The following is a 12,185-nucleotide window of genomic DNA, read 5'->3' on the forward strand; positions in this document are numbered from 1 at the left end:
ATCTAACCCCGTGCTGTACCTGTCCTGGGAGTGTTTGATGGGGGACAGTGCAGAGGGAGCTTTACTCTGTATCTAACCCCGTGCTGTACCTGTCCTGGGAGTGTTTGATGGGGACAGTGTAGAGGGAGCTTTACTCTGTATCTAACCCCGTGCTGTACCTGTCCTGGGAGTGTTTGATGGGGGACAGTGTAGAGGGAGCTTTACTCTGTATCTAACTCCAATTTGCGCTGCAGCTCATGAGGGTCCCGTCTACAGTCTGGTGTCCACCAGTCGGCAGCTGATAAGCTCTGGAACTGGAGACGTAAAGGCCTGGAACTGGAATGAACTTGTTAAGAAGGTAACTAGAGGGGGAAAGGACAGTGTATCTAACGCACTGTGACACCCGGTCCCAGAGGGGGAAAGGACAGTGTATCTAACGCACTGTGACACCCGGTCCCAGAGGGGGAAAGGACAGTGTATCTAACGCACTGTGACACCCGGTCCCAGAGGGGGAAAGGACAGTGTATCTAACGCACGGTGACACCCGGTCCCAGAGGGGGAAAGGACAGTGTATCTAACGCACTGTCACACCCGGTCCCAGAGGGGGAAAGGACAGTGTATCTAACGCACTGTGACACCCGGTCCCAGAGGGGGAAAGGACAGTGTATCTAACGCACTGTGACACCCGGTCCCAGAGGGGGAAAGGACAGTGTATCTAACGCACTGTGACACCCGGTCCCAGAGGGGGAAAGGACAGTGTATCTAACGCACGGTGACACCCGGTCCCAGAGGGGGAAAGGACAGTGTATCTAACGCACTGTGACACCCGGTCCCAGAGGGGGAAAGGACAGTGTATCTAACGCACTGTGACACCCGGTCCCAGAGGGGGAAAGGACAGTGTATCTAACGCACTGTCACACCCGGTCCCAGAGGGGGAAAGGACAGTGTATCGAACGCACTGTGACACCCGGTCCCAGAGGGGGAAAGGACAGTGTATCTAACGCACTGTCACACCCGGTCCCAGAGGGGGAAAGGACAGTGTATCGAACGCACTGTGACACCCGGTCCCAGAGGGGGAAAGGACAGTGTATCTAACGCACTGTGACACCCGGTCCCAGAGGGGGGAAAGGACAGTGTATCTAACGCACTGTGACACCCGGTCCCAGAGGGGGAAAGGACAGTGTATCTAACGCACTGTGACACCCGGTCCCAGAGGGGGAAAGGACAGTGTATCTAACACACTGTGACACCCGGTCCCAGAGGGGGGAAAGGACAGCGTATCTAACGCACTGTGACACCCGGTCCCAGAGGGGGAAAGGACAGTGCATCTAACGCACTGTGACACCCAGTCCCAGAGGGGGGAAAGGACAGTGTATCTAACGCACTGTGACAATGTGTTTATCTGTTTAATTTTCAGGTTTGCAAGGAGGCTTGGACCCGTCGCCCTGCGTTTGGGTAACTCAATCCTATTTCTCCGAGATCCCCTCTCACTCTTCCAAACTCCAGTGAATAGAATCCTAACCCACTCAGTCTCTCCTCATGTGACAGACCTCCCATCCCAGGAATCGGCCTGGGAAACCCTCGCTGCGCTCCCTCTATAGCAAGGACATCCTTCCTCAGATACGGAGACCAGAACTGCCCACAATACTCCAGGTGTGGCCTCACCAACGCCCTGTACAATTGCAGCAAAACCTCCCTATCCCTAAACTCCAATCCTCTCGCTATGAAGGCCAACAGACCATCTGCCTTCTTCACTGCCCGCTGTACCTGTGCGCTTACTCTCAGCGACTGATGCACCAGGACTCCAAGGTCTCACTGAGAATCCACCCTCTCTCAGTTTACACCCATTCAAATAATAATCTGTCTTCCTGTTATTGCTACCAGAGTGGATAACCTCACATTTATCCACATTATACTGCATCTGCCATGCAGATACCCACACAGCCCGTCCAGATCACACTGAAGCATCTCTGTGTCCTCCTCACAGCTCACCCTCCCACACTCTCTGTCCAAGTAACGCCACCTCCCTCCGCCTTGCCAGCCTCTCCGAACCCTCCCTCTCTCAACTTTGATTTTTATTAACTTTTGCAGAACCAGACTGGACATCCCAGAAATAAACAGCTTGGTTCTAAACCAGAAGGTGAGTTATGTTAAACACTCCCAGGACAGGTACAGCACGGGGTTAGATACAGAGTAAAGCTCCCTCTACACTGTCCCCCATCAAACACTCCCAGGACAGGGACAGCACGGGGTTAGATACAGAGTAAAGCTCCCTCTACACTGTCCCCCATCAAACACTCCCAGGACAGGTACAGCACGGGGTTAGATACAGAGTAAAGCTCCCTCTACACTGTCCCCATCAAACACTCCCTGGACAGGTACAGCACGGGGTTAGATACAGAGTTAGGCTCCCTCCACACTGTCCCCATCAAACACTCCCTGGACAGGTACAGCACGGGGTTAGATACAGAGTTAGGCTCCCTCCACACTGTCCCCCATCAAACACTCCCAGGACAGGTACAGCACGGGGTTAGATACAGAGTAAAGCTCCCTCTGCACTGTCGCCCCATCAAACACTCCCAGGACAGCACGGGGTTAGATACAGAGTAAAGCTCCCTCAACACTGTCCCCCATCAAACACTCCCAGGACAGGTACAGCACGGGGTTAGATACAGAGTAAATCTCCCTCTACACTGTCCCCCATCAAACACTCCCAGGACAGGTACAGCACGGGGTTAGATACAGAGTAAAGCTCCCTCTACACTGTCCCCCATCAAACACTCCCAGGACAGGTACAGCACGGGGTTAGATACAGAGTAAAGCTCCCTCTACACTGTCCCCATCAAACACTCCCAGGACAGTTACAGCACGGGGTTAGATACAGAGTAAAGCTCCCTCTACACTGTCCCCCATCAAACACTCCCAGGACAGGTACAGCACGGGGTTAGATACAGAGTAAAGCTCCCTCTACACTGTCCCCATCAAACACTCCCAGGACAGGTACAGCACGGGGTTAGATACAGAGTAAAGCTCCCTCTACACTGTCCCCATCAAACACTCCCAGGACAGGTACAGCACGGGGTTAGATACAGAGTAAAGCTCCCTCTGCACTGTCCTCATCAAACTCTCCCAGGACAGCACGGGGTTAGATACAGAGTAAAGCTCCCTCTACACTGTCCCCCATCAAACACTCCCAGGATAGGTATAGCACGGGGTTAGATACAGAGTAATGCTCGCTCTACACTGTCCCCATCAAACACTCCCAGGACAGGTACAGCACGGGGTTAGATACAGAGTAAAGCTCCCTCTACACTGTCCCCCATCAAACACTCCCAGGACAGGTACAGCACGGGGTTAGATACAGAGTAAAGCTCCCTCTACACTGTCCCCATCAAACACTCCCAGGACAGGTACAGCACGGGGTTAGATACAGAGTAAAGCTCCCTCTACACTGTCCCCCATCAAACACTCCCAGGACAGGTACAGCACGGGGTTAGATACAGAGTAAAGCTCCCTCTACACTGTCCCCCATCAAACACTCCCAGGACAGGTACAGCACGGGGTTAGATACAGAGTAAAGCTCCCTCTACACTGTCCCCATCAAACACTCCCAGGACAGTTACAGCACGGGGTTAGATACAGAGTAAAGCTCCCTCTACACTGTCCCCCATCAAACACTCCCAGGACAGGTACAGCACGGGGTTAGATACAGAGTAAAGCTCCCTCTACACTGTCCCCATCAAACACTCCCAGGACAGGTACAGCACGGGGTTAGATACAGAGTAAAGCTCCCTCTACACTGTCCCCATCAAACACTCCCAGGACAGGTACAGCACGGGGTTAGATACAGAGTAAAGCTCCCTCTGCACTGTCCTCATCAAACTCTCCCAGGACAGCACGGGGTTAGATACAGAGTAAAGCTCCCTCTACACTGTCCCCCATCAAACACTCCCAGGATAGGTATAGCACGGGGTTAGATACAGAGTAAAGCTCGCTCTACACTGTCCCCATCAAACACTCCCAGGACAGGTACAGCACGGGGTTAGATACAGAGTAAAGCTCCCTCTACACTGTCCCCCATCAAACACTCCCAGGACAGGTACAGCACGGGGTTAGATACAGAGTAAAGCTCCCTCTACACTGTCCCCATCAAACACTCCCAGGACAGGTACAGCACGGGGTTAGATACAGAGTAAAGCTCCCTCTACACTGTCCCCCATCAAACACTCCCAGGACAGGTACAGCACGGGGTCAGATACAGAGTAAAGCTCCCTCTACACTGTCCCCCATCAAACACTCCCAGGACAGGTACAGCACGGGGTTAGATACAGAGTAAAGCTCCCTCTACACTGTCCCCCATCAAACATTCCCAGGACAGGTACAGCACAGGGTGAGATACAGAGTAAAGCTCCCTCTACAGTGTCCCCCATCAAACACTCCCAGGACAGTATCCTCTCGTGTGAACTAACTCTGCCTCTCTCTCCCTCTCTCAGGATAACAGTCTCTTCATGGCCTGTGGTGACAACACCATCCATGCCATGGACTTAGAGAATGGCACTTTCACGGTGAGAGTCGCGTCCCCCCCCTTCCCGCGTATCCGTACCGCAGTTCTCTGGTGAATTGAAGGCCCCTAAATCCTCTACCAGTTGGTGAAAGTGTGGTCGAGGGGGGCGGGGCAAAAGGAGGGGTGCGGTTGGGTGGGTGGGCCATCCTTCTGTGACCTCCCGTCTGAGGGGGACGATCCTGCGACCCTTTCCACCACCTCTGGACCTCCATCTGGGTGGGGGGGGGGTGACCGGGTTAATCTCAGGGGACTGTACAGCCCGGAGAGGGGAACTCGGTCCTTTGACACGGAGCAGTGTAAATTCCCCAGAACGGTCGAATGGGTAAATCTCCGAGGGCGAGTCTCACTCACCCTCGATCTGTACTCCCTCGACTCTGGAGGGCTCAGGAGGTTACATAGATATTGGGGTAGTGTTGGGGGCTAAGGTGGTTACAGAGATAGGGAGTGTTACCATAGAACCATAGAAAATTACAGTCAGAAACAGGCCTTTTGGCCCTTCTTGTCTGTGCCGAACCATTTCATGCCTCGTCCCACTGACCTGCACTTGGACCATATCCCTCCACACCCCTCTCATCCATCAACCCGTCCAAGTTTTTCTTAAATGTTAAAAGTGACCCCGCATTCAACACTTTATCCGGCAGCTCATTCCACACTCCCACCACTCTCTGTGTGAAGAAGCCCCCCCTAATATTCCCTTTAAACTTTTCCCCCCTCACCCTTAACCCGTGCCCTCTGGTTTTTTTCTCCCCGAGCCTCAGTGGAAAAAGCCTGCTTGCATTCACTCTATCCCTACCCATCAAAATCTTATACACCTCTATCAAATCTCCCCTCATTCTTCTACGCTCCAGGGAATAAAGTCCCAACCTATTCAATCTCTCTCTGTAACTCAGCTTCTCAAGTCCCGGCAACATCCTTGTGAACCTTCTCTGCACTCTTTCAACCTTATTTACATCCTTCCTGTAACTAGGTGACCAAAACTGTACACAATACTCCAAATTCGGCCTCACCAATGCCTTATATAACCTTACCATAACACTCCAACTTTTATACTCGATACTCCGATTTATAAAGGCCAAATACTCGATACTCCGATTTATAAAGGCCGATTTATACTCCCTCGACTCTGGAGGGCTCAGGAGGCGATCTGACTGAGGGATTTAAGATTATTAAAGGCTTCTATAGCGGAGAGGAGTAGGTAGAGAGGGAGGGGCTGAATAGTCTCCTGTTCCTGTGTAACATGCTCGAGAGGGGCTGAATGGCCTCCTCCTGTTGCTCTGTAACAGGCTGGAGAGAGAGGGGCTGAATGGCCTCCTCCTGTTCCTGCATAACAGGCTGGAGAGAGAGAGGGGCTGAATGGCCTCCTCCTGTTCCTGTTTAATAGGCTTGAAAGAGAGAGGGGCTGAATGGCCTCCTCCTGTTCCTGTGTAACAGGCTGGAGAGAGAGGAGCTGAATGGGCCTCCTCCTGTTCCTGTGTAACAGGCTGGAGAGAGAGGGGCTGAATGGCCTCCTCCTGTTCCTGTGTAACAGGCTGGAGAGAGAGGGGCTGAATGGCCTCCTCCTGTTCCTGCATAACAGGCTGGAGAGAGAGAGGGGCTGAATGGCCTCCTCCTGTTCCTGTTTAATAGGCTTGAAAGAGAGAGGGGCTGAATGGCCTCCTCCTGTTCCTGTGTAACAGGCTGGAGAGAGAGGGGCTGAATGGGCCTCCTCCTGTTCCTGTGTAACAGGCTGGAGAGAGAGGGGCTGAATGGCCTCCTCCTGTTCCTGTGTAACAGGCTGGAGAGAGAGGGGCTGAATGGCCTCCTCCTGTTCCTGTGTAACAGGCTCGAGAGAGAGGGGCTGAATGGCCTCCTTCTGTTCCTGTGTAACAGGCTCGAGAGAGAGAGAGGGGCTGAATGGCCTCCTCCTGTTCCTGTGTAACAGGCTCGAGAGAGAGGGGCTGAATGGGCCTCCTCCTGTTCCTGTGTAACAGGCTGGAGAGAGAGGGGCTGAATGGCCTCCTCCTGTTCCTGTGTAACAGGCTCCGGAGAGAGAGAGGGGCTGAATGGCCTCCTCCTGTTCCTGTGTAACAGGCTCGAGAGAGAGAGAGGCTGAATGGGCCTCCTCCTGTTCCTGTGTAACAGGCTTGAGAGAGAGAGGGGCTGAATGGGCCTCCTCCTGTTGCTCTGTAACAGGCTGGAAAGAGAGGGGCTGAATGGCCTCCTCCTGTTCCTGTGTAACAGGCTGGGAAGAGAGAGGGGCTGAATGGGCCTCCTCCTGTTCCTGTGTAACAGGCTCGAGAGAGAGGGGCTGAGTGGCCTCCTTCTGTTCCTGTGTAACAGGCTCGAGAGAGAGAGGGGCTGAATGGCCTCCTCCTGTTCCTGTGTAACAGGCTGGAGAGAGAGAGAGGGGCTGAATGGCCTCCTCCTGTTCCCCCGTCATAGGATGGGGTCACGGAGGGGAGTGGGGGGTACATTTTGGTGTACATTTTGTGCGGGACGGGGAACAAATTAATTGTTGCACGTGTGGCTAATATGGTGGGTTGGGGAGTGGCAGCATTGGCAAAAGACCCCCTTTAACCCCTGTGCATCTCCCTCTCTCTTCCCCCTTCCTCCCCCCTTGCCTGACCCCACACTACAGCACACCCTAAGAGGCCACAAGGAGTATGTGCATTGCCTTGTCCTGAGGGAGGGGCAGAAGGAGTGCGTCTCAGGCAGTGAAGACGGTACTGTGAGGCTTTGGGGTAAGATTGAGTACAGTGGGAGTGAACGGGAAGGGGATTGGGATTGTGTACAGTGGGAGTGAACGGGAAGGGGATTGGGATTGTGTACAGTGGGAGTGAACGGGAAGGGGATTGGGACTGTGTACAGTGGGAGTGAACGGGAAGGGGATTGGGATTGTGTACAGTGGGAGCGGACGGGAAGGGGATTGGGATTGTGTACAGTGGGAGCGAACGGGAAGGGGATTGGGATTGTGTACAGTGGGAGTGAACGGGAAGGGGATTGGGATTGTGTACAGTGGGAGCGGACGGGAAGGGGATTGGGATTGTGTACAGTGGGAGCGAACGGGAAGGGGATTGGGATTGTGTACAGTGGGAGTGAACGGGAAGGGGATTGGGATTGTGTACAGTGGGAGTGAACGGGAAGGGGATTGGGATTGTGTACAGTGGGAGTGAACGGGAAGGGGATTGGGATTGTGTACAGTGGGAGTGAACGGGAAGGGGATTGGGATTGTGTACAGTGGGAGTGAACGGGAAGGGGATTGGGATTGTGTACAGTGGGAGTGAACGGGAAGGGGTTTGGGATTGTGTACAGTGGGAGTGAGCGGGAAGGGGATTGGGATTGTGTACAGTGGGAGTGAACGGGAAGGGGATTGGGATTGTGTACAGTGGGAGTGAAGGGGATTGGGATTGTGTACAGTGGGAGTGAACGGGAAGGGGATTGGGATTGTGTACAGTGGGAGTGAACCGGAAGGGGATTGGGATTGTGTACAGTGGGAGTGAACGGGAAGGGGATTGGGATTGTGTCCAGTGGGAGTGAACGGGAAGGGGATTGGGATTGTGTACAGTGGGAGTGAACGGGAAGGGGATTGGGATTGTGTACAGTGGGAGTGAACGGGAAGGGGATTGGGATTGTGTACAGTGGGAGCGAACGGGAAGGGGATTGGGATTGTGTACAGTGGGAGGGAAGGGGAAGGGGATTGGGATTGTGTACAGTGGGAGTGAGCGGGAAGGGGATTGGGATTGTGTACAGTGGGAGTGAGCGGGAAGGGGATTGGGATTGTGTACAGTGGGAGTGAACGGGAAGGGGATTGGGATTGTGTACAGTGAGAGTGAACGGGAAGGGGATTGGGATTGTGTACAGTGGGAGTGAAGGGGATTGGGATTGTGTACAGTGGGAGTGAACAGGAAGGGGTTTGGGATTGTGTACAGTGGGAGTGAGCGGGAAGGGGATTGGGATTGTGTACAGTGGGAGTGAACGGGAAGGGGATTGGGATTGTGTACAGTGGGAGTGAACGGGAAGGGGATTGGGATTGTGTACAGTGGGAGTGAACGGGAAGGGGATTGGGATTGTGTACAGTGGGAGTGAACCGGAAGGGGATTGGGATTGTGTACAGTGGGAGTGAACGGGAAGGGGATTGGGATTGTGTCCAGTGGGAGTGAACGGGAAGGGGATTGGGATTGTGTACAGTGGGAGTGAACGGGAAGGGGATTGGGATTGTGTACAGTGGGAGTGAACGGGAAGGGGATTGGGATTGTGTACAGTGGGAGCGAACGGGAAGGGGATTGGGATTGTGTGCAGTGGGAGTGAACGGGAAGGGGATTGGGATTGTGTACAGTGGGAGTGAACGGGAAGGGGATTGGGATTGTGTACAGTGGGAGTGAACGGGAAGGGGATTGGGATTGTGTACAGTGGGAGTGAACGGGAAGGGGATTGGGATTGTGTACAGTGGGAATGAACGGGAAGGGGATTGGGATTGTGTACAGTGGGAGTGAACGGGAAGGGGATTGGGATTGTGTACAGTGGGAGTGAACGGGAAGGGGTTTGGGATTGTGTACAGTGTGAGTGAACGGGAAGGGGATTGGGATTGTGTACAGTGGGAGTGAACGGGAAGGGGATTGGGATTGTGTACAGTGGGAGTGAACGGGAAGGGGTTTGGGATTGTGTACAGTGTGAGTGAACGGGAAGGGGATTGGGATTGTGTACAGTGGGAGTGAACGGGAAGGGGATTGGGATTGTGTACAGTGGGAGTTAAGGGGTGAATACGGGTCCCCCTCTCATTCTGTAAATTGTCTTTTTTTGGTAGATCTCCGCAGTGCAAGCCAAATTCAGATGATCGAACCTTACAAATACGAGGTCAGTGTCCTGTTTTGTGACCAGGTCCCCTTATCGAGCCCCATTAACCCCCCTGTTCCTCGCGGGCGACTCTCTCCCCCCCCCCCTACCCCTCCCTTCTCTGACCTCACGGAGCCCTCCAATCAGGATACTGTGAAAAGTATTGTTCCTTGCGTACTATACAGACAAAGCATACCGTTCATAGAGAAGGAAAGGAGAGTGTGCAGAATGTAGCGTTACAGTCACAGCTCGGGGTGTAGAGAAAGATCAACTTAATGCGAGGTAGGTCCATTCAAAAGCAGCGGGGAAGAAGCTGTTCTTGAGTCGGTCGGTACGTGACCTCAGACTTTTCCCCGACGGAAGAAGGTGGAAGAGAGAATGTCCGGGGTGTGTGGGGTCCTTGATTATGCCGGCTGCTTTTCCCCGAGGCAGCGGGAAGTGTAGACGGAGTCAGTGGATGGGAGGCTGGTGATGGGACTGGGCTACATTCACGACCCTTTGTAGTTCCTTGCGGTCTTGGGCAGAGCAGGAGCCCCAGACCGAGCTGTGATACAACCCGGAAAGGATGCTTTCTATGGGGCATCTGTAAAAGTTGGTGAGAGTCGGAGCTGACAGGCCGAATTTCTGTTCTGCCTTACAGAAATGCGCCAGGCCCCAGTACGGGAAGTGGATTGGTTGCCTCTGTATCGATTCGGATTGGATGGTGAGTGTCGGTGGGGGGGGGGATGGGGTCTGAGCACCCTGGGTTTCTGTCAGGAGGGGAACCTTCCCGGGGGATTGGGCAAGCACGGAGCTGGGGTGCCCCCCCCCCCCCTCCCCGACCTCCCCGGTCAGGCTGGGGCATGGAGTTGAGGGGCAAAGGCGGGACAAGGGGCTGTGCGAGTGAGAGGGCACGAGGTTTTTCCTCGAGGGTCGCGAACAGTCTCTGTGCGACGGGCCCCCTCCACATCCTGCTCGGAGGACGGAAAACCGGGAAGCAGTGTTCCCGGTGCCCCGCCACAGACGTCACATCCTTTGATTCGTCCAACATTGTCAAACTAATCTCTCTCTCTCTCTCTCCCCGTCTCTCTCTCTCTCTCCCGTCTCTCTCTCCCTCCCTCCCCGTCTCTCTCTCCCTCCCTCCTCCCGTCTCTCTCTCCCTCCCTCCCCGTCTCTCTCTCTCTCCTCCCCGTCTCTCTCTCCCTCCCTCCCCGTCTCTCTCTCCCTCCCTCCCGTCTCTCTCTCCTCCCTCCCCGTCTCTCTCTCCCTCCCTCCCCGTCTCTCTCTCCCTCCCTCCCCGTCTCTCTCTCCCTCCCTCCCCGTCTCTCTCTCCCTCCCTCCCCGTCTCTCTCTCCCTCCCTCCCCGTCTCTCTCTCCCCCTCCCCGTCTCTCTCTCCCTCCCTCCCCCGTCTCTCTCTCCCTCCCTCCCCGTCTCTCTCTCCCTCCCTCCCCGTCTCTCTCTCCCTCCCTCCCCGTCTCTCTCTCCCTCCCTCCCCGTCTCTCTCTCCCTCCCTCCCGTCTCTCTCTCCCTCCCTCCCCGTCTCTCTCTCCCTCCCTCCCCGTCTCTCTCTCCCTCCCTCCCCGTCTCTCTCTCCCTCCCTCCCCGTCTCTCTCTCCCTCCCTCCCCGTCTCTCTCTCCTCCCTCCCCGTCTCTCTCTCCCTCCCTCCCCGTCTCTCTCTCCCTCCCTCCCCCCGTCTCTCTCTCCCTCCCCTCCCCGTCTCTCTCTCCCTCCCTCCCTCCCCGTCTCTCTCTCCTCCCTCCCTCCCCGTCTCTCTCTCCCTCCCTCCCTCCCCGTCTCTCCTCCTCCCTCCCTCCCGTCTCTCTCTCCCTCCCTCCCCGTCTCTCTCTCCCTCCCTCCCTCCCCGTCTCTCTCCCCTCCCTCCCTCCCCGTCTCTCTCTCCTCCCTCCCTCCCCGTCTCTCTCTCCCTCCCTCCCTCCCGTCTCTCTCTCCCTCCCTCCCTCCCCGTCTCTCTCTCCTCCCTCTCTCCCCGTCTCTCTCTCCCTCCCTCTCTCCCCGTCTCTCTCTCCCTCCCTCTCTCCCCGTCTCTCTCTCCCTCCCTCTCTCCCCGTCTCTCTCTCCCTCCCTCTCTCCCCGTCTCTCTCTCCCTCCTCCTCTCCCCGTCTCTCTCTCCCTCCCTCTCTCCCCGTCTCTCTCTCCCTCCTCTCCCCGTCTCTCTCTCCCTCCCTCCCCGTCTCTCTCTCCCTCCCTCCCCTTCTCTCTCTCCCTCCCTCCCCGTCTCTCTCTCCCTCCCTCCCCGTCTCTCTCTCCCTCCCTCCCCGTCTCTCTCTCCCTCCCTCCCCGTCTCTCTCTCCCTCCCTCCCCGTCTCTCTCTCCCTCCCTCCCCGTCTCTCTCTCCCTCCCTCCCCGTCTCTCTCTCCCTCCCTCCCCGTCTCTCTCTCCCTCCCTCCCCGTCTCTCTCTCCCTCCCTCCCCGTCTCTCTCTCCCTCCCTCCCCGTCTCTCTCTCCCTCCCTCCCCGTCTCCTCTCCCTCCCCGTCTCTCTCTCCCTCCCTCCCCGTCTCTCTCTCCCTCCCTCCCCGTCTCTCTCTCCCTCCCTCCCCGTCTCTCTCTCCCTCCCTCCCCGTCTCTCTCTCCCTCCCTCCCCGTCTCTCTCTCCCTCCCTCCTCGTCTCTCTCCTCCCCCTCCCTCCCCGTCTCTCTCTCCCTCCCTCCCCGTCTCTCTCTCCCTCCCTCCCCGTCTCTCTCTCCCTCCCTCCCCGTCTCTCTCTCCCTCCCTCCCCGTCTCTCTCTCCCTCCCTCCCCGTCTCTCTCTCCCTCCCTCCCCGTCTCTCTCTCCCTCCCTCCCCGTCTCTCTCTCCCTCCCTCCCCGTCTCTCTCTCCCTCCCTCCCCG

At 56.0% G+C, this 12,185-nt stretch overlaps 1 protein-coding gene across 1 annotated transcript; it reads left to right on the forward strand.

Moving 5' to 3' along the window:
• Nucleotides 1-233: 233 nt before the first annotated feature.
• Nucleotides 234-10,068, forward strand: thoc6 (THO complex 6; the record flags this gene model as incomplete). Its single annotated transcript, XM_078208580.1, has 7 exons — nucleotides 234-337; nucleotides 1,397-1,434; nucleotides 2,071-2,119; nucleotides 4,473-4,544; nucleotides 7,161-7,263; nucleotides 9,327-9,376; nucleotides 9,996-10,068. Coding segments are annotated over 7 exons (489 nt in total), but the record flags the coding sequence as incomplete, so codon positions are not given.
• Between the last annotated feature and the right edge of the window lie 2,117 nt (nucleotides 10,069-12,185).

This window comes from Mustelus asterias, unplaced genomic scaffold (assembly GCF_964213995.1).
Source record: "Mustelus asterias unplaced genomic scaffold, sMusAst1.hap1.1 HAP1_SCAFFOLD_3982, whole genome shotgun sequence".
Lineage (NCBI taxonomy): Eukaryota > Metazoa > Chordata > Chondrichthyes > Carcharhiniformes > Triakidae > Mustelus > Mustelus asterias.